At 39.4% G+C, this 27,862-nt stretch overlaps 1 protein-coding gene across 15 annotated transcripts in view; it reads right to left on the reverse strand.

The window, feature by feature from the left end:
* PHACTR4 (phosphatase and actin regulator 4) overlaps window positions 1-27,862 on the reverse strand; it is a 109,466-nt gene that overhangs the window by 44,502 nt on the left and 37,102 nt on the right. Inside the window, 1 exon segment of one of the 15 annotated variants that reach the window (NM_001102007.1) lies at window positions 6,263-6,531. The exons of 13 other annotated variants lie outside the window; for them this stretch is intronic. In NM_001102007.1, coding sequence (NP_001095477.1) covers window positions 6,263-6,308 — 46 coding nt within the window. In that variant the 5' untranslated portion in view covers window positions 6,309-6,531. 15 annotated transcript variants of the gene reach the window in all.

Consider the following 27,862-nt stretch of genomic DNA (forward strand, 5'->3'; position numbering starts at 1 on the left):
ATTATGTAGAGTTCTAGCAGTTTGCTCTTCAACCCTCAGTTTTTTCCTGGTTGGTATTTAACTCAATGTTTTTAGTTCAGGCTCAGTTGATTCACATGAATTTCTGAGGTGATTTTTAAATAAATGTATAGTATTATTAAAAAATTACTTAGTACTTTTCATCTTCAGATAAAGTATTCATTGACTAGTTGCTGTGGGTACATATTATACCTACATTACTTGCTAGAGATAAAGGATAAAACAGGGTTAAACAGTAAGCCCAGTTCATTTTAGAACCTGATTTACAGCCAATTCTTGGTCATCCAAGTTGGAAGGCAAGTTAAGGCACAGGAAACTGTAGTTGACAGATAACTTAGTTTTCAAGACAGTCTTCTTTACCCACTACCCTTCACTAGATTTAGTAATAAGCAACAAATTCACTGGGACTCTCTTAGTTCGAGCTCTATTTCTTATACCTTATTGAGTTTTTCTGCATATAAGTTAAATAAACAGGGTGACAATATACAGCCTTGACGTACTTCTTTTCCTATTTGGAACCAGTCTGTTGTTCCATGTCCAGTTCTAACTGTTGCTTCCTGACCTGCATACAAATTTCTCAAGAGGCAGGTCAGGTGGTCTGGTATTCCCATCTCTTTCAGAATTGTCCACAGTTGATTGTGATTCACACAGTCAAAGGCTTTGGCATAGTCAATAAAGCAGAAATAGATGTTTTTCTGGAACTCTCTTGCTTTTTCCATGATCCAGTGGATGTTGGCAATTTGATCTCTGGTTCCTCTGCCTTTTCTAAAACCAGCCTGAACATCAGGAAGTTCACGGTTCACGTATTGCTGAAGCCTGGCTTGGAGAACTTTAAGCATTACTTTACTAGCGTGTGAGATGAGTGCAATTGTGCGGTAGTTTGAGCATTCTTTGGCATTGCCTTTCTTTGGGATTGGAATGAAAACTGACCTTTTCCAGTCCTGTGGCCACTGCTGAGTTTTCCAAATTTGCTGGGATTTCTTTGGAAGGAATGATGCTAAAGCTGAAACTCCAGTACTTTGGCCACCTCATGTGAAGAGCTGACTCATTGGAAAAGACTCTGATGCTGGGAGGGATTGGGGGCAGGAGGAGAAGGAGACGACAGAGGATGAGATGGCTGGATGGCATCACTGACTCGATGGACGAGAGTTGGAGTGAACTCCGGGAGTTGGTGATGGACAGGGAGGCCTGGCGTGCTGCGATTCATGGGGTTGCAAAGAGTCGGACACAACTGAGCGACTGATCTGATCTGATCTGATTGAGTTTTTAAAAATGTATAGAATTTAAAGTGTATAAAATTCTCCTTTTACCCACAAAGCTTTTAATAATCAGTTATTGTCCAAAACTTAAAAATACATAGCTTTGTGCAATAAGATACACACATTCCATTATCAAGAGGCACCAATTATCTTTTTTTTTTTTAAGTTCAAGGAATACAGCATAATGATCTGATTTATATATATAGTGATCAATTACTTTTATAATCTCATGATTCTGTTTAATTTCCTTTTATGCCCATCTAACTTGAAACAGATCTTGCTTTTATACAAGCATTTTAACAGCATTAGAACTCTGTAAATGGAGAACACTAATTTATGGTACTTACACTATTGTAGTTGCTTTTGCCTTCGAAAAGAGGATTATTATTGGATTTAAAAAACTGTTTTAGAAAACTGCAACAAAATTACAGAAAGCAAAACCTGCCACTAATGAACAAAGCAGGCTTTGTCTGCAACAGGCCCATAACTTCCCTTGGAAATACTGCATAGTTCTGACCTTTGGGAAATAGAACTGGGAAAGCACTCATGAAGACAGCTCTCTTCTGTACCTTTCTCTGTACCTGCAGGTAAATTAGGTCTGAGATTCCAACTCTAGGAAAACAGTTCTTTGACCATAATTGCACCAAGAAATTATGGTGCTTTACTCTGGCAAATTGGATGTTTATAATTTTTTGATAAAAGTTGCAAGTTGCAAGTTTTTATAGTGAGGTGCGAGATAATATATTCTCTCAGGGAAAAAAACCTTAAACCTCTCAAAATTAACCAGCAAGTAGAAAGAAGTAATACATTATTGTGACAATGGGCTATTCAGAAAATAATTTTTGATTGGTATTCTACATTCAATAACAACGGAAAATCCTTTAAGGAGTTCATGACAGACCCCTACACTTTCTCCTGATTCTTGCATCACATGAAGAAAGTAATCCTGTTCCTTCTTTCTCAGAAGCATTTATTTTTAGGTCTAGATAGGTATGAGAGACGTCTGATAATTCTGATGACCAAGTAGTGCCAAGTGTTCTTTCAAGTCTCATGAAGAAGTTTATTTTTAATTAGTCCATCTATTATTCATTTCTATGTTAATATTGTTATATAACTATATTAAAATTTGTCCATCCACCAATCCCCTTACTGATCTTGCCTCCAAATAACATATTATTTCTAAAGCACCCTTCCCAAACCACTATTTTCATGTCTAAGAACCCACAACAACAAATTTCAGAGCAAAATGAATCAAATGATGATGGAAAAGGAATGAAGAGAAAATATGACAATACAATATCTTTTGATGCAGCATATCCTTATACAAAGGAAAAGTGGCAGTGGGGAGAGGGCAATTAGTGAGTGAAAGGTACATGATGGGGCCAAAAAAAAAAAAGAGCTAGACAGGGGGAATGGAAAGGCAGAAAGAGAAGGACAGTTCTAGACTAAATGGCTGGGTAGAATTTATTAAAATTCTTTCTGCCTAATTTAGGGACATGTGATAATTAGCTGTTTGTTTTCATATGATAACATAGTAAAGGATTCCAGTGAACACAGAAACAGCTTTTACATTGATTGAGAATTACAGAGTATTATTTGAAAGTTTTACCTCAGTAATTTTTATTTTTGGCCACAGAGCATGGCTTACAGGATCTTAGTTCCTTAACCAGTGATTGAATCCACACCCCCTGCAGTGGGAGCATGGACTCTTAACCACTGGACTGCCAGGGAAGTCCCTATCTCAGTAAACCTACAGACCTCTCCTATAGATATATTTCATTTTAATATGAACTGCTGAGGAACACTGTTTATTTCCTTGAATGGACATCACAGCGTAAATTCTTACTCTGCATTCAAATTCTCTATTGGCTCACCTGTTGTTAGAGAGAACCTACAGTAAAAATACTTGTTTTTACACAACATCTCATAAATTTGTATGTGAGTTCTCCTGCAAAGTTATTTATTTGAAAGCAGACTCTTCTTGGTTAACACCTCGATACTTCCATTATAAGCCATGGGTGGCTAACAACCTTCAAAAATGGAATATGTCTTATACAAATTTTAAAATATGTAAAAATTTTACTTTGAATATTTTACGTTCTTTCAAAATTTACTTGTTTGTTTGTTTATGGCTGTGCTGGGTCTTTGTTGCTGCGCAGGCTTTTCTCTCGCTGCAGCAAGCAGGGGCTCCTCTAGCTGTGGTACTTGAGGTACTTGGGCTGCTCATTGTGGTGGCTTTTCTTGTTGTGGAGCATGGGGGCTCTAGACGCTCAGGCTTCAGAAATTGCAGCTCCTGGGCTCTAGAGCACAGGCTCAGCAGTTGTGGTGCATGGGCTTAGTTGCTCCGCAGAATGTGGGGTCTTCCTGGATCAGGAATTGAAGCTGTGTTTCCTGCATTGGCAGGCAGATTCTTTACCAGTGAGCCACCAGGGAAGCCCAATATTATAAAGTCTTGACTAGAAAGTAAACTTCTTAAAGGCACAGACAGGAATTATACCCATAGAGTCTGCCACATTCACAGTGCCTTGAAAATAATAAGAAATCAATACATTCATTCATTTATTTTTGCATCATTTGGCTTGCCAAACCCAGTACCATCAAGTTTGAAGCTTAAAACTAACTACTGTATTACAGGCCGAGAACTTTGAACAAACGATTTAGCTCTTAATTTACTTTCTACATTTATCTTTACAAAGAATCTGGTAAAATATTCTTACCAGACACCTACCCATTGAAATGCCTTTAAAATTTCATGAAGAAACTATTATATTTGGTAAAAGACTTTATAGTAATGGTATAGTCCTCAAAGTCATCAATGTTGAGCCTTCAAGACCTGGTCCTGATTTGCTCAAATAGAACACATCCTGAATTATAAATGATAAAATGAAGTCTGTCCATGAAAATAGCTTATCGTTACCTTTGAATTACATAGATAATAGGAAATAAAATCCAAAAATTATACTCAGAATATAAAAGCCTTAGTTAGGTACCCGAGTGATCTCTATTTCTTCTTCATAGGTCTTTTTTTTTTTTTCCGGCCGCACTGTGCGTCTTGTAGGATCTCAGTTCAAGAACCAGGGATTAAACCCAGATCATAGCAGTGAAAACCCAGAATAGTAGCCACTAGGCCACCAGGGAAATCCCTACTTCAGAAATCTTTTATTAGGGTTGTTGGTAGGCAGAAAAACTGACGAATGATGAGTCCTACCTTTTTTATAGGCAGAAAAGATTATGAATTTTATCTACTGAGATGAAATTTTTTGTCTAGTATTAGATGTTAAATTAGCATTCTGCATAAATATCACCACTCATTAGTAAGTTGTACCTGCTTACCCATCTTGCTTTTCAAAGACCTTTCATTTCCATCTCACAGATAAATGCCTAGCATGATTTACATCCTGACTTATTAACAAAGAACTATCTTTATAGTAGAAACCACAGGAAAATTTAATGGCCCAAAAGGGAATTGACTAAATTCTGGAGAGTGGTTACCTCTGGGAACAAAGAAGCAAAATGTTATCATAAGGGAATGTGGGAATAGAGAGAGGGGATGGGGGGAAATATCTCCATTTTTAATTTCATCTCTTAAGATAAGTAGAAGCCCCAGAGGGTCTTTTATATTTTCCTCTATACCCTTTTCTACCTATAAAATAGTTCATTAAGAAAAAAAAGTGAGCTACTGAATTGATATGGACTCAGCCCTGGTGATCAAAGTAAAGTCAGTCAAGTTCTGATTTCAGTTCTAAAAATATGTGGCTGAATCACTTACTTTGCAATTGATGTGCCCAAGTTTCAATAAAACATGAAAATTACTTTGTAGGAATTTCATCTGGCAAGTTCTCAGGGGAAAATACACCTCTAGAAATGAAATTACATTAAACCACAAGACATATTTGAGAGTGTTACCTGTGTTCCCACACTTCATGGCTTTCTTTAAAGTCACTAACATTTTTTATTTCTGGGGAAAAAAAAAAGTAGCCTGGGACTGAACATATTTTATGGTGCTTCATAAATCAAAGAGAAGGTATAAGAAGGTATAAACCTTTTTTAAAAAGTATAACGTCAAGAAATGATTCACAGGTTTTTCCCCACTCTGTTTATATTTAACAACCCTTTAATGAATATCCACTTACATCTATCTTTTCCACCTTTCCATCTTCATCTTCGACAAAACTGCACAATGTTAGGAAAACGAGTCTCAGTGACAGTGAACCTCCATTTCACTTATATTCTTTGAAACTCTGGCTACACTTACAATGATCAGCCTGGTCTCCAGCTATTTCTGAGACAATAACACTTCAAATGCATAGCACTGACTTCAAAAATATTTATACCAAGCGTTGCCTTATGAGAAACGGAAACACCAGCACAATGGAAGAAGCTTGGAAAGCTTATTTGGAAAATGTACAACTGAGCCTAAAACTTTAACTTAAATCTTAAAAATGGTCCTGTTGGGAATTCCCCGGCAGTCCAGTGGTTAGGATTCTGTGCTTTCACTGTAAAGGGCACAGTGGAACTGGTTCGGGAACTAAGATCCCTCATGCCATGGCCAAAAAAACAAATCAAACCAAAACAAAACATGTCCTGTTTATAGAAGTCAACAATTCTAGTTCTATACCGCATGTATATAGCAACAGTTCAAGTCCTGTAAAACAGCAGTAAAACACCACTGACTTCTTAACAACCACGAGTTCTTGTAGCACTTATTTTCCGCAAGGGTAAGAAATTAACAGATGGTTTCCTAGCAATATTATCTTAAAAGTCCAAAAGGATCAAGTAAAACAAAACTATGAGTTGTAAATTAATATAACTGAATGAAAAATTAACTTATAGTTTTCTTCATTTATTCTTCACAAAGTGATTAAATATCCTCAAGTTAAAAACATCAAAATCCTCATATTCAAATTCCTATAAAATATTCAACTTCACCTGTAAATCTGCCTTGCCTCTGTCAAGATTTTGTTTTATTGCCTTCTATTACTCACCAACTCCATCTGGATTTACCGGTCTGGAGATGTCAGCTTGCCCCATGATTATGTTGTCTGAAGTGTCTCACAACAGCAAATTGTCACGAACCAAAGCAAACTTTTCTTAAATGATAAATCCACATAAGGAGGCGTCGTGCACTCCTCTCTCAGTGTCACCGCCAGACATCAGGACACGGCACCAGGTCAGTTAATCTGCCGGAGTTTCTGTTTCCCTGTATCCCGCCCGGACCAGGCACTGGTGGTTCTCACAAATAATCTTCACGCTGGCTCTCTTCACACAGGAATGCCTGTCATTCCAGAGTGCACACTGTGAAGAGCTCCAGGGCAGGAAGGGGAGGAGACTGCCAACCACATTCTAGTTGCTGAGAGGCATAGCCCTGAAAGTCCACACCTACTTTTCCTGACACTGAGCTGGGTTACAACTTTCCAGACTCCCAGTCATGAAGCGAGACTACCAAAGACTTCAATTTAATTTTAATTTAATCACACAAAAAACATCAGGGTTATGCATAAGCAGGCTGATGGGAGCAGGAGTCCATTCCAAGGTATGTTCTAGACACAGGCTTGCCTCAAAATCAGACCATTCTGACTCTTCCCTGCTTGCCCTAAAACTGTAGTTCCTACCTCTGAGAGCATACTCAGAGAAGAATGAGATTTGTGTACTGGGAATTAATAACATTAGAAACAATATTTTAGAACTAAATAGATTTTTTTCTAAAAATAAAAAGAAATATATCTGAAAATCTGGCTCACTAAAATAGTAAAATTGAAATAAACATTTGTAAGATATTACATAATACTTCAGGTTTCCCTACTGACTCAATGGTGAAGAATCCACCTGTCAATGCAGAAGATGTGGGTTTGATCTCTGGGTTGAGAAGATCTCTTGGAGAAGGCAACTCACTGCAGTATTCTTGCCTGGGAAATCCCATGGACAGAGGAGCCTGGAGGGCTTAAAGTTCATGGGGTCGCAAAAGAGTCAGACATGACTTAGCAACTGAACAACAACAACTTGTAGTACTTTTCTTTCTGTTTAAATTCAACAATAATCTTGAGAAATCAAGATTGCTGGGAGAAATATCAATAATCTCAGATATGCAGATCAGAAAGTGAAGAGGTACTGAAAAGCCTCTTGATAGTGAAAAGAGGAGAGTGAAAAAGTTGGCTTAAAGCTCAACATTCATAAAACTAAGATCATGGCATCTGGTCCCCTCACTTCATGGGAACTAGATGGGGAAATAGTGGAAACAGTGTTAGACTTTATTTTTCTGGGCTCCAAAATCACTGCAGATGATGATCCCAGCCATGAAATTAAAAGATGCTTACTCCTTGGAAGGGAAGTTATGATCAACCTAGATAGCATACTCAAAAGCAGAGACATTACTTTGCCAACAAAGGTCCGTCTAGTCAAGGCTATGGTTTTTCCAGTGGTCATGTATGGATGTGAGAGTTGGACTGTGAAGAAAGCTGAGAGCCGAAGAATTGATGCTTTTGAACTGTGGTATTGGAGAAGACTCTTGAGAGTCCCTTGGAGTACAAGGAGATCCAACCAATCCATTCTAAAGATCACTCCTAGGTGTTCATTGGAAGGACTGATGCTGAAGCTGAAACTCCAGTACTTTGGCCACCTCATGCGAAGAGTTGACTCATTGGAAAAGACTCTGATGCTGGGAGGGATTGGGGGCAGGAGGAGAAGGGGACGACAGAGGATGAGATGGCTGGATGGCATCACTGACTTGATGGACATGAGTTTGAGTAAACTCTGGGAGTTAGTGATGGACAGGGAGGCCTGGCGTGCTGCGATTCATGGGGTCGTGAAGAGTCGGACACGACTGAGCAACTGAACTGAACTGAACTGAGTAATTTTGAGCACTATATTAAGGAGCTTTACACTGTCTATATCCTTTAATTATCACCACAACTAAACAGGAATTGTGAAGAATATATTATTTACCTTATTATCAGATAAGAATACTAAAGCTAGTGAGGTCAAATCCTGTGTTTGTCAAAGCCCTAATATTCCTTTAACAAAAAACAGCTACCCCTGAAACTGAGCTTTTAGCTTAAATCTTTGTTCTGCAAACTCAAATTCCAGGAAGATTTCTAGTATCTGGATTTTTCCCTTTGCCTTTCATTAGCACTGCTCTTCTTTTCCCATTATCTTATCTCTATTATCTGTTTGCCCTTTTTTTTTTTTTAATTTGTGGCCATGCTTCCCAGCATGAGAATCTTAGTCCCCCGACCAGGGATTGAACCTATGCCCCTTGTAGTGGAAATGTGGTGTCTTAACCACTGGACCTTCAAGAAACCCCCTCTATTATCTGCTTTTGATTAAATAGCAAAGGTAAGGAATAAGAGGCTGCCCTCGTAGCTCAATCGGTAAAAGAATCTGCCTGCAATGCAGGAGACCTGGGTTTGATTCCTGGGTTAGAGAAGATCTCCTGGAGAAGGATATGACAACCCATTCCAGTATTCTTGCCTGGAGAATCCCATGAACAGAGTCTGGCAGACTACAGTCCCTGGGGTTGCAAGAGTTGGACACAACTCAGTGACTAAACCACCACCAAGGAATAAGAAAATGACAATGCTAAGGCATCAGTAAGAAAAAAATGTGTACACTTGGACAAAAATTATTTGTTAGTAATAGTAGTAAAAAAAATATGATATTGACCATTAAAATTGGAAAGAATAAAAGGAAAAATACATTGAAATTTTACATTGAAAGAATGCTCCAACTTAACAATGTCAAATACCTTCAAAGCGGGCCCTTACATTTATTAGCCTGAAAACACACATGTGCAATAGCACCTCTGACTCCTGGAAAATGCAGAAGCAGAGGTGGGAAAAACATCCCCAGCACCTACATATCACAGTTACCATCATCATGAAGAAAACACAGCATATAGTTTAAGAAGATGAGCTTTGGAGGCAGACTACCATTTTAATTCCAGCTCTATTACAAGGTGTGAACACTAGGCAAGTGGCTTCATCTCCCTGGGCCTCATCTGTTACCTAATCTGTAAAGTGCGCATAACAATACTTAGCAGTACAAGGCAGTAGTAAGCATTAAATGACACGAACAGAAATAAAGCACTTCATAACGTGTCTGGCTCATGGAAAAATCTCAATAAATGCAAGCAATACTCATCATTGTTGTTATAGTGAAAAAACAAGTCAAAAAAGGAGAGCTTAGGCCAGAAAACCCAGCCATTACCAAAAGGTTAGTCAGAAACGGAAGAGGATGACATTTCTGTACCATGAATCCAGAGAGCAAACTGGAAGAAGCAGGCCAAGGAGGAAGTCTGAACACAATCAGGGATGGTGCACAGAAACATTAAGCAGATGGAACAGCCCAGACGTGTGGACTACCATGAATTAGTTCAAAACAGGCACATTAAACATACACACACATACACAGAGCCCAGAAACTGTACTACAGAATCTAGTTCGTGCTGACAGAACCGTATAAGAATAGAACAGACAGGGAGTTTCTACATGGTCCAGTGATCAAGAATCTGCCTGGCAATGCAGGGGACATGGGTTCAATCCCTGGGTCAGGGGAGATCTCACATGCCACAGAGCAACAAAGCCCGCAGGCTGCAAACACTGAGCTTGCACTCTAGGGCTCCGTAAGAGAAGCCACCGCAGTGAGGAGCCCGCGCACCTCAGGAAGAGTAGCCCTCGCCCACCTCAACTAGAGAAAGCCTGTATGCAGCAACAAAACCCCAGCATAGCCAAAAATAATTTTTTTTAAAAAGAGTAGAACAGATAGATTTAAGGATCCTTATCTCATATGGCTACTGTTTACCATCTGCCAATTTTAAATGCCCAGCTTGACTTGGCTCACTACTAATCTTGGGTATTTGAAAACAGAAATAAATCCAAGGCCTCCAAGGTGGCTCAGATATCAAGAATCTGCCTGCCAGTGCCAGAGCTTCAGGAGACTCGGATTCGATTCCTGGATTGGGAAGATCTCCTGGAGGAGGAAATGGCAACCCACTCCAGTATTCTTGCCAGGATAACCCCATGGACAGAGGAGATTGGAGGGCTACAGTCCATGAGGTCGCCAAGAGTCAGACATGACTGAGTGACTGAGCATGCATGCACAATAAACATAGGATTAAATAAAGAATCTTAGTGATCATCCGGCTCAATCTCCTACTCTTTATAAAAGAAAGACTGAAGGTTCAAGAGGTTAAATGCTTTGCTCAGAGACAGCACTAAAACCCAAGTCTCCTGATTCTAACTCCAGGACTCACTTTGGTTCTTGTAAAAATGGCTAAGGATATATTTATTTCCTAAAGACAGAATCATTTCCCAAGGAAATCCATACTTTACAACAATCACAAATCTCTCAGAAATTCTAATGGTGTCACCTATGTACCAAACCAGACTGGGAAACGAGTATGTCAAAGCTGTATATTGTCACCCTGCTTGTTTAACTTATATGCAGAGTTCATCATGCAAAATGCCAGGCTGGATATGGCACAAGCTGGAATCAAGATTGCCGGGAGAAATATCAATAACCTCAGATATGCAGATGACACCACCCTTAAGGCAGAAAGTGAAGAGGAACTAAGAAGCCTCTTGATGAAAGTGAAAGTGGAGAGTGAAAAAGTTGGCTTAAAACTCAACATTCAAAAAGCAAAGATGATGGCATCTGTTCCCATCTCTTCATGGCAAATAGATGGGGAAACAATGGAAGCAGTGATAGACTTTATTATCTTGATCTCCAAAATCACTGTGGATGGTGACTGCAGCCATGAAAGTAAAAGACGCTTGCTCCTTGGGAGAAAAGCTATGAAAAACCTAGACAGCATATTAAAAAGCAGAGACATTACTTTGCCGACAAAGGTCTGTCTAGTTAAAGCTATGGTATGGTTTTTCCAGTAGTCATGTATGGATATGAGAGTGGGACCATAAAGAAAGCTGAGCACCAAAGAATTGATGTTTTTGAACTATGGTGCTGGAGAAGACTCTTGAGAGTCCCTTGGACAGCAAGGAAATCAAACCAGTCCATCCTAAAGGAAATCAACCCTGAATATTCACTGGCAGGACTGATGCTAAAGCTGAAACTCCAGTACTCTGGCCACCTGACAGGAAGAACTGACTTACTGGAAAAGACCCTGATGCTGGGAAAGATTGAGGGCAGGAGGAGAAGGGGATGACAGAGGATGAGATGGTTGGATGGCATCACTGACTCAATGGACATGAGTTTGAGCAAGCTCCAGGAGTTGGTGATGCACAGGGAAGCCTGGCGCGCTGCAGTCTGTGGTGTTGCAAAGAGTCGGACACAACTGAGCGACTGTACTGAATGAACTGAGGTACCAAACCAACAAATGTTCCCTAACCAGCATGTCTCAGTTTCATTCTAACAATCAATATTTAAGATTTTTTTTTTGATGTGGACCATTTTTAAAGTCTTTATTGAATTTGTTACAATATTGATTTTATGCTTTGGTTTTGTGGTGGTGAGGCATGTGGGATCCCAGCTCCCTGACCAGGGATCAAACCTGTACCCCCTGCATTGGAAAGCAAAGTCTTAATCCCTAGAGAGCTAGAGAGTCTTCAATATTTACTCTGTAACAACAAAAGTAGACAAGTGGGGAGAGGGGAAGATATTGGCCCCCTGATGGCTTTAAAACTTAACAATAAGGCCTTGAGTTCATTCTAGCTTTCCATGCGGTACATTTTAGAAATGCAAAGGCAACTCTCACTTCAACTTTGTAAGAAGTAGACAACTCTCTCTTAAGAGTCACCTAATAAGCTTCTCTTGTAGTTCACTTGGTAAAGAATCTGCCTGCAGTGCAGGAGACCCCAGTTCGATCCCTGGACTGGGAAGATCCCCTGGAGAAGGAAATAGCTACCCACTCCAGTATCCTTGCATGGAAAATCTCATGGACAGAGAAGCCTGGTGGGCTGCAGTCCATGGGGTCGCAAAGAGTTGGGTACGACTGAGCAACTGACACTTACTTATTTAATAAGATACTTTCTTTTAGAATACTTTTCTTCCACAGGTGATTGCCTCAAGGAATGGGGCAAGTCGTTGATTTAAATTTGTGAATCTCTTCCAGTTTTATTCAGGGAAAGAGCAAAAGAGGCCTTATGAAGCTTAATACGCAAAGTAATCTAAGCTACAGTTTAGATTTGAGTGTGTGTGCGCTGTCACTCAGTCGTGTCAGCTCTGCAACCCCATGGACTGGCGCCCTCAGTTCCTCTGCCCATGAGATTTCCCAGGCAAGAATACTGGAGTGGGCTGCCATTTCCTCCTCCAGGGGATCTTTCTGACCCAGAAATAGAACCTGTGTCTCCTGCATTGTCAGGCAGATTGTTTACCACTGAGCCACCTGGGAAACCCCACAGCTTAGATTTAAAGAGAAACTGAAGCCCTCTAACCAGTCTCACTTTATTGAAGAACTGTTTCTAAGCAAACAAGGGTGAGCACTCAAAACCTTTAGTGATGTTTATAACAGGTTCGATTCCTGTTGGCCAGCACATCAGACAATAACATGACAACATGCTTTATATTTTCAACAGTTTACAAGATCAAAAAAGTGTAATGCTTCCATATAAATGTACTTTTATGCCAAAGTATCAGTATAAATTGGATTACCTAGGAGAGTGAGCTCTTCACTATTTCAATCACATTTCCCTCAGCTTAATTCAGCATACAACTTTCTTAAGTTTGAGATGTCTCAAGAAGGAACTTTAGTGAGAGGTTGGGAAGAAAATCACTTTCCTCTGGGAAAGGTTCAAGAGAGAAATTAACAGCTCAAACAGACACATATTCAAATGAAAGACTAATTTTCAACTTCTGGATATATAATTGAGGGAGGGAGCAGCTTTTTATTCTTTATTCCACCACCTAATTCTATCTACTCTGGCTGGCTCTGAACAGGAGATCAGTTCAGTTCAGTTGCTCACTTCTGTCCAACTCTTCGAGACCCCATGGACTGCAGCATGCCAGGCCTCCCAGTCCATCACCAGCTCCAGGAGTTTACCCAAACCCATGTCCATTGAGTCAGTGATGTCATCCAACCACCTCATCCTCTGTCGTCCCCTTCTCCTCTCGCCTTCAATCTTTCCCAGCATTAGGGTCTTTTCAAATGAGTCAGCTCTTCACATCAGGTGGCCAAAGTATTGGAATTTCAGCTTCAAACATCAGTCTGAACAGGAGATAACATCCTTTGATAATCTATATCTCAAATTCCAAGTGGAAATTAGAAAGCCCTTGTAAATGCTTCATTATCTCATCTATTTGTATAAACCTCTCCCTTGGTTTGGAATTTCTTTTCCTTATCCACCTAGGGAACTCCCACTCATCCTTTAAGAATTGGTTCAAATGCTGCTTCCACTATTACAAGCCTTTTCTTAGTTATTCAAGCAGAATTCAAACAAAGATTTACTGATCACTGATTATGTGCCCAGCAATGTGTTGGAACTAAAAACAATAGTTTTTTGTCCTTAAGGTGCTTACAGTTCAAAGAAATAGGATCTAGAATAGAGCACGATAAGCACCTAGGTGCTACACAAACACACACTAGTGGGTGCAGAGGTGTCTACTTTCTCCTCAGTGATCAGAGAAAATATTGTGAATTAAATGACTTCTAAAATCTGAGTCAGTCATAGAAGAAATAACAGAGGCGAGAAAAATATCAAGGCAGCAAGAGAAAACACTGGAAGAGTAAAGAGCCAACTACGACATCATGCCAGATATATCACCCTAAATTTGCCAACAAAGGTCTGTATAGTCAAAGCTATGGTTGTTCCAGTAGTCATGTATGGATATGAGAGTTAGACCATAAAGAAGGCTGAGTGCCAAAGAATTGATGCTTTCTAAGTGTGGTGCTGAAGAGGACTCTTGAGAGTCCCTTGGATAGCAAGGAGATCAAACCAGTCAATCCGAAAGGAAATCAACCCTGAATATTCATTGGAAGGACTGATGCTGAAGCTAAAGCTCCAATACTTTGGCCACCTGACCTGAGGAGCTGACTCACTGGAAAAGATCCTGATGCTGGGAAAGACTGAGGGCGGGAGGAAAAGGGGTTGACAGAGGATGAGATGGCTGGATGGTTTCACCAACTCAATGGACACAGTTTGAGCAAATTCCAGGAGGTAGTGAAGGACAGGGAAGCCTGGCACGCTGCAGTCCATGAGGCTGCAAAGAATGAGAAACAACTTAGCCACTGAACAACAACTACCACAAAAAACAAATTGCAATGGTCTTCAGACTTCTCCACTGAGCAGGAACCATGATGCATTTACACTGAAACCCTCAATGCCTGGCACAACTTAGTGCACAGTGGACATGCAAAAAGTATTTCTTAATCTTCAGTACAATGGAAGAAACAGCATTCCTCAACTTTAAGCTTTGCTCACAGCACCTATAAGTTGAACAAAAAGTTCATTAGTTCTTTTCCATAAGATGGCTCTGCTGCTGCTGCTAAGTCGCTTCAGTCGTGTCCAACTCTGTGCGACCCCAGAGACAGCAGCCCACCAGGCTCCCCCGTCCCTGGGATTCTTCAGGCAAGAACACTGGAGTGGACTGCCATTTCCTTCTCCAATGCATGAAAGTGAAAAGTGAAAGTGAAGTTGCTCAGTCGTGTCCGACTCTTAGCAACCCCATGGACTGTAGCCCACCAGGCTCCTCCATCCATGGGATTTTCCAGGCAAGAGTACAGGAGTAGGGTGCCATTGCCTTCTCCGAAGATGGCTCTAAGTAGCACTCAATTATCTTTAACTTCATTCGAAACAATTTTGTTGGCTTGCACTGTGACAGCTGTTAAATCAGTATGCATTAAAAAAAATCAGAATTGGTGAATTTTTGTGTAGCCATTTTAATATTAAAGATGGAATAAAAAACAATATTTTAACATATTATGCTTTATTATTTCAAGAAAGGTAAAAATGCAACTGAAATGCAAAAATAGATTTGTGCAGTGTATGTAGAAAGTGCTGTGACTGACTGACTGTGTCAAAAGTGGTTTGGGAAGTTTTGTGCTGGAGATTTCTCCTTGGACGATGCTCCAAGGTCAGGTAGACGAGTTGAAGTAGTCAGCAATCAAATTGAGATGTGACTTGAGAACAATTAATGCTATACCAGGTGAAGGATACCTGACATACTCAAAATATCCAAATCAAGCATTGAAAAGTCATTTGCTCCAGCTTGATTATGTCAATCAATTTGACATTTGGGTTCCATAGAAGTTAAACAAACAAAAAAAACCCTTCTTGATTGTATTTTGGCAGGTGATTATCCACTTAAACGTAATGAAAATGTTCCCTTTTTAAAGCAAATGAGGAGGGGTGATGAAAAGTGAATACTGCACAATAATGTAGAATGGAAGAGATCGTGGGGCAAGTGAAATGAACCACCATCAACCACACTGAAGGCTGGTCTTTTTCCAAAGGTGATGCTGCGTATACGAGATTGACAGGGAGTCCTCTATCATGAGCTCCTTCCAGAAGACCAAACGATTAACTACGACAAATGCTGCTCCCAATTAGATCAAATGAAAGTAGCACTCGATGAAAAGCATCTGGAATTAGATCAACAGAAAACTCATAGTCTTCCATCAGAATAACGCAAGACCATGTTTATTTGATGACTAGGCAAAAACTTACAGCTTAGCTGCAAGTTCTGATTTATCTAGACATTGCACCTTCGGACGTCCATTTATACTGGTCTTTACAAAATTCTCTAAATGGAAAATAATTTCAGTTCCCTGGAAGACTGTAAAAGGCACCTGGTAAAGTCCTTTGCTCAGAAAGGCAAAAAGTTTTGAGAAGATGGAATTATAAGGTTGCCTGAAAAATACTAGAAGGCAGTGGAACAAAATGGTGAACCTGTTGTTCAATAAAGTTCTTGGTGAAAATGAGAAATGTGTTTTTTAGTTTTACCTTAAAACCAAAGGAACTTTTTGGCCAACTCCATAGTAACAAAAGGCAGTTAAGGTGAAAAGTATCACAGATGAAGGGATGGAATAAATATAAAGACCATACACTAATCCATCATTCTAAACAATCTTGAGAATTGTCGTGAAACTCTCAATTTCATGGGGAAAAAAAAATGGCATCTTAGGATGGTTTTTGAGAATTTACTGCTTTGCAAGTGGTAACAACTTTCAAAGAAGACAAACGTGTCAGGTAAATGTTTACATAGATCCTCATATAATCACAACTGCTAGGCTCATGCAGAAAGCACGTCTTCTTCAAGTGAACTAACTGGAAGAACAGGCTGAAAGACATAGGCTAAACTTAAGGGGGAGCCACTGGGACTGCCATCCCTGACTCCAGTAACACCGCTTTCTTTCTGTGGCTCACTCATTGGAGGCAAAAAATGAACACCCCTGCCACCTGTTCTACATCAAATACGGCAACTGTTGTCCCTTGCCTGCCCCGCTTCCAGAAGGCTGCATGGCTTACCAGAGAGAAAAGCGAGGTTTTGGAATTATATATATGTAACTGTGGAAAATTTCAGCTTTTCCATTTACTGACTAAGAGACTCTGACTGCTGCTGCTGCTAAGTCACTTCAGTCGTGTCCGACTCTGTGTGACCCCGTAGACAGCAGCCCACCAGGCTCCCCCATCCCTGGGATTCTCCAGGCGAGAACACTGGAGTGGCTTGCCATTTCCTTCTCCAATGCATGAAAGTGAAAAGTTAAAGTGAAGTCGCTCAGTCGTGTCCAACTCTTAGTGACCCCATGAACTGCAGCCTACCAGGCTCCTCCATCCATGGGATTTTTCAGGCAAGAGTACTGGAGTAGGGTGCCATTGCCTTCTCCGAGAGACTCTGAACAAGTTACTTAACTTATATGATACAGAGATAATTATGCAGAGTTTTTGTGAGGATTAAATAAGAGAAATCTCTAAATTATAGTCTGATGATTGAAGGTGCTTAATGTATTTGGCTTCTTCTTGCCCCACTTAAGATTCTTTACATATTTAAATGACACCACAATGTTTACATTTAAGCATCACAGTTTCTTAAAAAATGGGAGAGGTTCTGACGTGCTGCTACATCACCAAGGCTATATACATGACACGAAGAAATGTAATGCTTACAAGCCTACAATATGTTGGACTGTGTTTATGGGAGAAAGAAATTGAATTATGCCAGCAGGACTGCTTTCAGGTCCATGGAACAAAAGACCTCAGGCTAGGGAATGGGAGCTATTGAAATTCCTTTTGTTTTCTCTTAAAGCTTTTTTTTTTCAAAGACAGTAAGTACTTAAGGGTGCCCTAGTGGTCAGGAGCTGTTTCTAGATTTGAGGAGCTGGTCATAACAATTATAGTGAACAGGAAAGTTTCAGTTAAGAAAGACAAAGGGTTTCTCTCTGCCTAGGTTAAGGGACTAGGTAGGTCTTCACAGCACAGTAGAGTCAGCGGGAAAGGTAAGCCTATATGAAAATGAGAATTAGCTGAATGGAAATGAGCGGATGTGAAAAAAAATAATTGAGCAAAAAGATTCACAGGTTGTGTGGATAAGGGAAAAAGGGAAATGAGAAGAGGATAAAAATGACATTCATGAAACTTTAACCACTATGTGACATCAGGTATTTGGATCAAATTATTGCCAAGTTTCCTTCGAGTTCTGAAATTCTATGGCAGAGTCAAACTAATGACTTAACTAATTCAGTGTTCTGTTTCAAATAATGGTCCCAAGAAATGTTTTATTATAGAGAACAGTGGCCATGGTGCACTTAATATAGCTAACCCAACTCAATGCTTGCCATAGAATGCAAAATAAGTGCTTAATGAATTGGGGTATTATTATTGGGAAGCCACAATCCTCATTTATTCATCCCACAAATATTTCCTGAGTATCTCTAAAGTATTAGGTATTGTTTTAGGTGTTGGAAACACTGCACTAGATATAAAGAGGGAAAAATCTACGCCTTCTTTCTAGTGTGTTAGATGGTGATAACTGCTATAAAAAAAATTATTCCGGGAAAGGAAATAGGACGGGCTAAGAGAGAGGGAATAAATTATAAACTGTGCAAGCAGAAGGGCCTCATTGGGAAGATGATATGTAAACAGAGACCTTTGCAACACATTCTTCAATTAATGTACTAAAAATAAATATTAATTGCAACTATGGTTTTTCCAGCAGTCACGTACAGATGTGAGAGTTGAACTATAAAGAAAGCTGAGCGCCGAAGAACTGATGCTTTTGAACTGTGGTGTTGGAGAAGACTCTTGAGAGTCCCTTGGACTGCAAGGAGATCCACTCAGTCCATTGTAAAGGAGATCAGTCTTGGGTGTTCATTGTAGGACTGATGTTGAAGCTGAAACGCCAATACATTGGCCACCTGATGTGAAGAACTGACTCATTTGAAAAGACCCTGATGCTGGGAAAGATTGAGGGGAAGAGCAAAGGGGCCGACAGAGGATGAGATGGTGATGCCATGTCACCGACTCAATGGACATGGGTTTGGGTGAACTCCGGGAGTTGGTGATGGACAGGGAGGCCCGGCGTGCTGCGGTTCATGGGGTTGCAAAGAGTCGGACACGACTGAGCGACTGAACTGAACTGAACTGAATGACTGGTCAGTGAAGTAAGGGTTATCAAATGGGCTGGTCAGTTCTCAAATACTTAAAAGATATGCTAACACTGCAGTCCCTCTTCAGTTCAGCTCAGTTCAGTCACTCAGTCGTGTCTGACTCTTTGAGACCCCATGAATTGCAGCACGCCAGGCCTCCCTGTCCATCACCAACTCCCGGAGTTCACTCAGACTCAAGGCCATCGAGTCAGTGATGCCATCCAGCCATCTCATCCTCTGTCATCCCCTTCTCCTCCTGCCCCCAATCCCTCCCAGCATCAGAGTCTTTTCCAGTGAGTCAACTCTTTGCATGAGGTGGCCAAAGTACTGGAGTTTCAGCTTCAGCATGAGTCCTTCCAAAGAACACCCAGGACGGATCTCCTTTAGAATGGACTGGTCGGATCTCCTTGCAATCCAAGGGACTCTCAAGAGTCTTCTCCAACACCACAGTTCAAAAGCATCAATTCTTTGGCACTCAGCTTTCTTCACAGTCCAACTCTCACATCCATACATGACCACTGGAAAACCCATAGCCTTGACTAGACGGACCTTTGTTGGCAAAGTAGTGTCTCTGCTTTTCAAAATGCTATCTAGGTTGGTCATAACTTTCCTTTCAAGGAGTAAGCGTCTTTTAATTTCATGGCTGCAATCACCATCTGCAGTGATTTTGGAGCCCCAAAAAATAAAGTCTGAGCCTGTTTCCACTGTTTCCTCATCTATTTTCCATGAAGTGATGGGACCAGATGCCATGATCTTAGTTTTCTGAATGTTGAGCTTTAAGCCAACTTTTTCACTCTCCTCTTTCACTTTCATCAAGAGGCTTTTTAGTTCCTCTTACATATGATTATTTACCTAAATTAATATTAATACATTTGTATTAAATACAATTTGCAGTTCAGTTTCTCAACTGTATTAGCCACATTTCACACATGGCTACCACACTGGCCAGTGCAGATCTAGAACATTTCCATCACTGCACAAAGTTCTATCAGACAGGGCGAACCCAAAGGATTTTTAAAGCACACTTATAAGTCTTCCACTAACATCAAAACAGAGTATTTCATAGGCATGTGGTATCTATTTTCCATGCCACCAACTACTAAACATCAACTACTAAAGGCAGTATACTCTGAAGAAACATTGACAGTTTAAAAAAGTTTCCTTTTATTCAGTTACAAACTACTGAGATATTTATACTCACAATCTTTGATACTCTTCCTTTAACAGCTGAATTACTATTTCCTTTCCTAGTAACACACAAGTAAAGCCTTTGACTATTAATAACAACTTAAAGCCTAAAGAAGGATGATTTTATCTCAGTGTAAAGATATATGTAGAATTATATCCATTTGTTATTGCTTGAAAATCAGCAACCTCCATCTTACTGAACGTCCATTTAATATTCTTTCTACTCCAAATAGTACTTTTTTCATGTAGTTATAGTGAAAGTGATTGAGAAATCTTATCTTAAATACAAAAATATTTTATAAAACCACATAACATCCATAAAAACTAAGTCCCAAATGGCCTCCACTAAGGAACCTGGAGGTATCAATGATGTGTAGAAACTAACCAGTCAGAAATTAAGGAGCTGCCCATCACAGGGTTTTTGACACACTGGATGTTCTCCAGTAAGGTGGCATTCATTGCTGATGACTCAGAGAGATGACTCTGAGCCAGTATCACTTCTCTCCTTCCTTCTCTCTCTTTCATAACTCTAACTTCTTTGGCCCTCAGTTTCATTTTAAGACAGTAAGAAAGAAACCTAATTACCAATACTCAGCCACATATCCAGTGGGAATACAATTCATGCCTGATGATAGCTATAACATTTGTAACAGTTATTCAGAAATTTCCAACAGGAAATCCTCTTAAACATTCTTTTCCGGTACATGTGCAGGAGCATACATACTTTATCTTCTACTAAATAAAAATTCTGAGTAATGAACACCTGGTTACACCATGAGTCAACAGTAATTCCGCAAAAGAACCAAGGGCGACTACACAAACGGTGTTTCTATCAAACTTGCTCCATCCAGTAATTCAATGTACTTTATTCTGTTTTCTATGTAAGAGATATCCATCTCTTTTATACCATTCTTTTCCCTCAAAACTCTCAAACTTTCACAACCACAGAACCTAGGACGTGAGGCACTGGAGGAAAAATTGGTTGTATTTATAAATTCAAAGAGAAGAAGTGTTGTGGATTACACATACCTTTGCTTCTACATCTTATTTTTTAAAAAGTAACAGTGAAACATATTAACACTTTAGGGAAACAATGCATGAAGTCAGAGGAAGTAGGAACAAACTGTCCCTTCGCTCATCTGACAAAGCAATGAGACCAATTCTAGTTTTGTAGCTGTTAAGTTGCCCAGTCAGGTTCCACTCCCTGCAGACCCCATGGACTGCAGCATGCCAGGCTTCCCTAATCCTTCACCTCTTCTGCAGTTTGCTCAAACTCATGCTCATCAAGATGCTATCCAACCATCTCATCCTCTGTCGCCTCCTTCTCTTCCTGCTCTGGATCCTTCCCAGCATCAAAGTCTTTTCCAATGAGTCAGCTCTTCACATCAGGTGGCCAAAGTACTGAAGCTTCAGCTTCAGTCCTTCCAATGAATATTCAGGGTTGATTTCCTTTAGGATTGACTGGTTTGCTCTCTCTGCTGTCCAAGAGACTCTCAAGATTATTCTTCAGCACCACACTTCAAAAGCATCAGTTCTTCAGCACTCAGCCTTCTTTATGGTCCAACTCTCACATCCATACATGACTACTGGAAAAAACCACAGCTTTGACTATATGGACCTTTGTCAGCAAAGTGATTTCTCTGCTTTTTAATACACTGTCTAGGATAGCTTTTCTCCCAAGGAGCAAGTGTCTTTTAATTTCATGGCTGCAGTCATTGTTCACAGTGATTCTGGAGCCCAAGAAAACAAAATCCACCACTGTTTCCACTCCCCACCCCCACCCCCATCTATTTGCCATGAATTGATATGACCAGATGCCATGATCTTAATTTTTTGAATTTTGTATTTTAAACCAACTTTTTTTACTCTCCTTTTTCACCCTCATCAAAAGCCTCTTTAGTTCCTCTTTGCTTTCTCTCTTCAGAGCAGTATCATCTGCATATCTGAGTCTGTTCATATTTTTCTTTGCAATCTTAATTCCAGCTTGTGATTCATCTAGCCTGGCATTTCTCATGATATATTCTGCATATAAGTTAAATAAGCAGGGTGACAATATATAGCCTTGTCATACTCCTTTCCCAATTTCGAACCAGTCTGTTGTTCCATGTCCAGTTCTAACTGCTGCTTCTTGTCCTGCACACAGGTTTCTCAGCAGACAGGTAAGGTGGTCTGGTATTCCTATCTCTTTAAGAATTTTCCACAGTTTGTTGTAACCCACACAAAGGCTTCTGTATAGTCAATGAAGCAGATGTTTTTCTTTAGAATTCACTTGCTTTTTCTATGATCCATCGGATGTTTTCAATTTGATATCTGGTTCCTCTGCCTTTTCTAAAACCAGCTTGTACATCTGGAAGTTCACAGTTCACGTATTGCTAAAGCCTGGCTTGGAGAATTTTGAGCATTACTTTACTAGCGTGTGAGATGAGTGCAATTGTGCAGCAGTTTGAGCATTCTTTGGCATTGCCTTTCTTTGGGATTGGAATGAAAACTGACCTTTTCCAGTCCTGTGGCCACTGCTGAGTTTTTCAAATTTTTTGGCATATTGAGTGCAGCACTTGAACAGCACCATCTTTTAGGATTTAAAATTCCTCAGCTGGAATTCCATCCCCTGCACTAGCTTTGTTCGTAGTAATGCTTCCTAAGTCCCACTTGACTTCACACTCCAGGAAGTCTGACTCTAGGTAGAGTGACCACACCACTGTGGTTATCTGGGTCATTAAGACCTTTTTTGTACAATTCTTCTGTGTATTATTGCCAATCTCTTCTGATTCTGTTAGGTCCTCTGTCCTTTATTGAGCCCATCTTTGCATGAAATGTTCCTTTGGTATCTCTAATTTTCTTGACGAGATCTCTACTCTTTCCCATTCTTTTGTTCTCCTCTGTTTCTTTGCACTGTTCACTTAAGAAGGCTTTCTTATCTCTCCTGGATACTCTCTGGAACTCCGCATTGAGTTGAGCATATCTTTCCGTTTCTTCTTTGCCTTTCACTTTTCTTTTCTCAGCTATTTGTAAGGCCTCCTCAGACAACCACTTTGCCTTCTTGTTTAACCTTTCCTAGTTTAACCTTTCTGAAAAACTAATCTTTATTAGGGCTACTACCAAGTCTATAAAAATGGAGTCACCAAATAAAATCTTTCAAGAGGCAAATTTGATTATTGTTTTTTCATCCTAAAAATAAAATAATGTCTTTGTTGAAAAAGCCCTAAATCAAACAAGATCCAATTAGCTAGAAGTACTTTACCCCTTTTCACCTTGTTCCCAGACCTAGGCACCAAGAGCCTTCAGAATACCACCTATCCTAAAACCCAACTGCCGATAACCAAATTTGCTGTGTTAATTTGTAGTGAATGAAAAAGAAAAAAGATAAAATGATTCTTCTGGGATTTATTCACTTGGGCCAAAAATCTTCTATATCCTTAAAAAAATCTTATAAATTTTCGCAGTCTGACAGAATTTGTGCACCATAGGGTTCAAAAGTGACATCTTTTATGTGTGTTTGGGACACTAATAATTTCCTTCTTACCTGCCTCAGTTTTGTCCCATTCTGATCTAGTCTCAACAGCGGTACCAACATGACCTTTATAAAAACACAAATCTGATAGGGTTCTTCACAGTTTACAAAAAATACTTCGACACCTGGCCCAATGCCTTTCCTTTTAGATTATAGACTTGTCTTCTCCGTCTTACTTCCCTCAGTATGAAAATCTCTAGGTCCATCCATGTTGTTGCACCAGCGCCTCATCTTTCTACCTAAACTTTTCTCTCACCTCTCTCCTATGGCTGCTGTTGTTAGTCCTATTCCAAACCACGTGGAATTCCTAAACTATGACATATTTGCCCAGGTCTTCCTACCCACGCATTTGCTGTTCTAGCTGCCTAAAATGTCCTTTCCATCTATTTCTTAATCTGGCTAACTCCCACTCCTACAAAATTCAGCTTATGTACCACTTCTTCTAGGAAGCCTTCCATGAACATCTACCTTTCTGTACTTTAGATTGAATTATGCATGTATGGTTATATGTTACATGTTATTACAAATTCACTTCCATAGACACAGCAACACAATCTTTTCATTATTGCTGCTTTTAGATTTATAAAAAACATTTTTTTAAAAAGCTCAGCTTTTCTTCTAGTTCCTAAGAGAAACAGAAGAACTAAAGTAGTGCCATGCCGTGCCATGCTGTCGCTTCAGTCATGTGACCCTATGGACTGTAGCCTGCCAGGTTCCTCTATCCATGGGATTCACCAGGCAAGATACTGGAGTGGGCTGAAAGAAGCACTACCAGTTTCTAATCGCTCAAAGCTGATCTTTGCATCTTCTCCCCTTCATTCCTGTTTCCTGGTTTCTGTACATTTTACTAAATGGGGCTTCCCAGGTGGTACTAGTGGTAGAGAATCTGCCTGAGAATGCAGGAGATGCAAGAGACACGGGTTTGACCCCTGGGTGGGGAACAAACAGCAACCCACTGAGCACATGTGGCTTCCTGACCTCTGTGCTTTTCTGCTGTGCTCACTGCTGCTGCTCAGATAGTAAAAGTTTCCATCAAAAAAAAAAAACAAAACAAAACATAAATTATACTACACAAAATGGTTTACTGTTACATATGAACATCTCTAACAAAAGATTTGATGAAAAAGAAAGCTAAAACTCAGGGAAGATAAATTAAGTTCAACTTCTTTGCATTCCTTCTCCCCATTCTCTCAGAATAACAACAACTAGCATTAATTGAGCATGTATTATAATGCCAGGGACTATTCTAAGCACTGAGTTTTGTCTAACTCTTACAACAAGCCTATAAGAAGGATAACATTTATTATCCCCATTTAATAGTTGAGGAAACTGAGTCACCCAGGGGTAAACTTGTCCAAGGAGTTCATAGCTAATAAATGGCAAAGCTAGGCTTCATATCTAAGTAATCTTTGTATCTAAACAGTAAGCACATCTAAGTGGGTGTAAATCTCCACTCCCAACTACTACTAAACAGACTTTGAATTCACACAATACCTCCTAGGTGTCAGATAAGAACATTTATTTTTAACCTTAGAAAAACTTTAGGAGATAGTACTTTAACAAAGTAAAATTCAGATACAGAAGAGTTATTTCAATTGCCCAAAATGACAATGTTAAATTTAAAACACCAAAAATTAATTCTCTCAGCTTATTTCTGATATTTTCCAGTATGACACCAACAAGAATGATATTTCTTATTTCAAAATCAATCTTAAAGGGATTTCTTAGAAAATAAGTGAAAGGTCTATAATAAAGAAAAGCTGACTACATGGGAAAGAACCATTTCTACTCCTCAAACCAAATCTAGAACAAAAACACTTCAGTCCTAGTATTTCACGAGAAATCCAAATTTTACCACCATGTACCGTCTACCCATACTACCTAAGATACTTAGGAAGCCCCTAGTTTTTCCTATTTTGCCATGTTCACCAATTTTTCCTGTTAGGTTCAAGACAAAAACAATAAGACAAACTCTCCTTAAAGTCATCAATTCTAAAGTGTTCAAAGAACACAGGTATAGAAAAGGCAATGTTAATGCTATAGAGTAAGTTTTGTTTTGACAATTTTCTTAAGTACAAGTCACGTTGAAAAATGTGGCATGAAATTTCAATAGCAATTATTTTTATCTATATAAAACCATTCATTCATTCTGTGTAGCATTAATAGTTTTTCATCTCCTCTTTGAGTGCTGAAACTGTATTTTATTGTCCCCCCCTCCCCCGCCCTTCATGGCAGCTAGGGTAATGTGCCTAAGAAAACTTATTAAATGAATTAATGAATCATTCAGCCAAGCAATCAACCATCCATCTACTTTTTCTCCTTTTGACTGGTTAGGGTATGTTGTAAGTATGACAATAAATCATCAAGCAAAACTAAGTGGACGTCATTGTTAAACGTAAGCTACTGGCCCTGGATGCATTATGAGATTTTTTTTTTTCTTTATTTAATAAATGCATGGAAGGGAAAAGGGAAAGGGAAGTCGCTCAGTCGTGTTCGACTCTTCCCGACCCCATGGACGGCAGCCTACCAGGCTCCTCCGCCCATGGGAGTTTCCAGGCGAGAGGACTGGAGTGGGTTGCCGTGGCCTTCTCCGGCATTATGAGATTATAACTAGAAGTAACAAGCACGCCCCAAAGTGCTTCACCCCAGCCAGGAATGTCTTTCCTTTGCTGCCACTTTTCTCTTTTACTATTAAGACATAATTCTTAAGGGTTCTTGCTACTCAAGCACTTTGATTATTAAGCTCTGGACTGAAAAGGGAAAGGATGGGGTGGGGATTGAGGGTGCGGCAAAATGGACAAAACAAAGCAGGCAGATCCATCTGCTTTACAGCATCTAAGTTCTTTTAGAGATCAAAGAAGAAAAACAAAATATACAATCATCGAAAGAAACCTGAAGTTTTAAGATGTTTAAGCAGTCAAGTAAAATGTAGTATTTATTTAATCTTACGCAGTGAAACAAAGGAAAGCTATAGCTACAGACTGAAATCTGATAGGATGTCACTCTGGCCAGCAATGGATACACACTAGCATGATGAGGAAAAAATAAAACACCAGTCTTCAAAAGAGGAATTGAAGGCCATTAACACCATCCACAAGATAGTCCATTATACTACTATCCCCTTCTTTTAATGGAAGCCTCCGATACGGGGTGTGTATGTGTGTGCACATGTGTGTGTGTTCTGGACTCCAATGATGTTTCAAATTGCAATCTTGTAAAACCTATCCTGTCTTTGTGTCAAGTCAAGGCTCTATCATGAAAGGCCATTTTTAATATGATAGAACTCTAGAGGCCCCAGAAGCCAACCATTGAGGTGGTTTTGAAACTAATGGTCCCCTGCCTAATGCAAAATGTTCATACTAGCTGTACTTTCAACTTTTAAATCTCACTGATCACATGAAATCTGAATTTGAAGTTGAGATTTTTTTTTTTTTTGCCATGCACGTGGCCTGTGGAATCTCAGTATCCAACCGTGGATTAAACCCATGCCCCCTGCAGTGGAAGCATGAAGTCTTAACCACTGGACCCCCAGGAAAGTCCCACTTATCACTGACTATTAAACCATAAAAATGTCAAGAATTTTAAAGTTTTCTTTAATAAAAGTAATACACACTTTTAAAGGGAAATATGCTAATACACTGTGCTGTGCACACTGCTCTTTATCAAGGTAAATAGTTAAGGAGAATAAGGAATATTCTCTTAGATCTTAAAATGACTATGATAATAAATACAATGTAGAACTGGTGTAAAAACTGACAGATAGTTCAACAGAACAGACTATATGATCCAAAAAATACGCTTGAGACCTTTTAAAACTTAGCTTGAGCAAAATGGCATCATAAATCAATAAAAAAGGGCAGACTAACACTATTTCTTATTAAGATTATTCATTGGTATTTTATAATTTTAGTTGTAAATACTTTCAAATCCCCTTGGTTTTTAAGATATTTATTCTACATACATAAAAAAATTTTAATGATTCATTTTTGAACATTTAAGTTGCATTTAGTCAGCCATTTTACTGAACTTTTTTTCAGTTGATTCTTTTGGGACTATTTTTCTAAAGAGAGAATAATATTAGCCAATAAGTTTATACTTATTCTGTTCATTATTGGAACCATATCTCTAACGATTGCTCATCTTACTGTACCAAGAACCTCCAAAATAATGTTAAATAAAGTAACAGTGGGCGTTCTTTTCTTGCTCTTGCTCTAGCAGGCATTTCTTCAGTATTCATGGTAACTGCGGTAGTGTCTCTTGGTTTCACATAGCTGTTCTTTATGAAAGGGTTATATAAACACATTATAAAAGAAAAAAATGAACTAAAAGCATATATACAACATTCATGTTATGGGT

This window comes from Bos taurus, chromosome 2, assembly GCF_002263795.3.
Source record: "Bos taurus isolate L1 Dominette 01449 registration number 42190680 breed Hereford chromosome 2, ARS-UCD2.0, whole genome shotgun sequence".
Classification (NCBI taxonomy): domain Eukaryota; kingdom Metazoa; phylum Chordata; class Mammalia; order Artiodactyla; family Bovidae; genus Bos; species Bos taurus.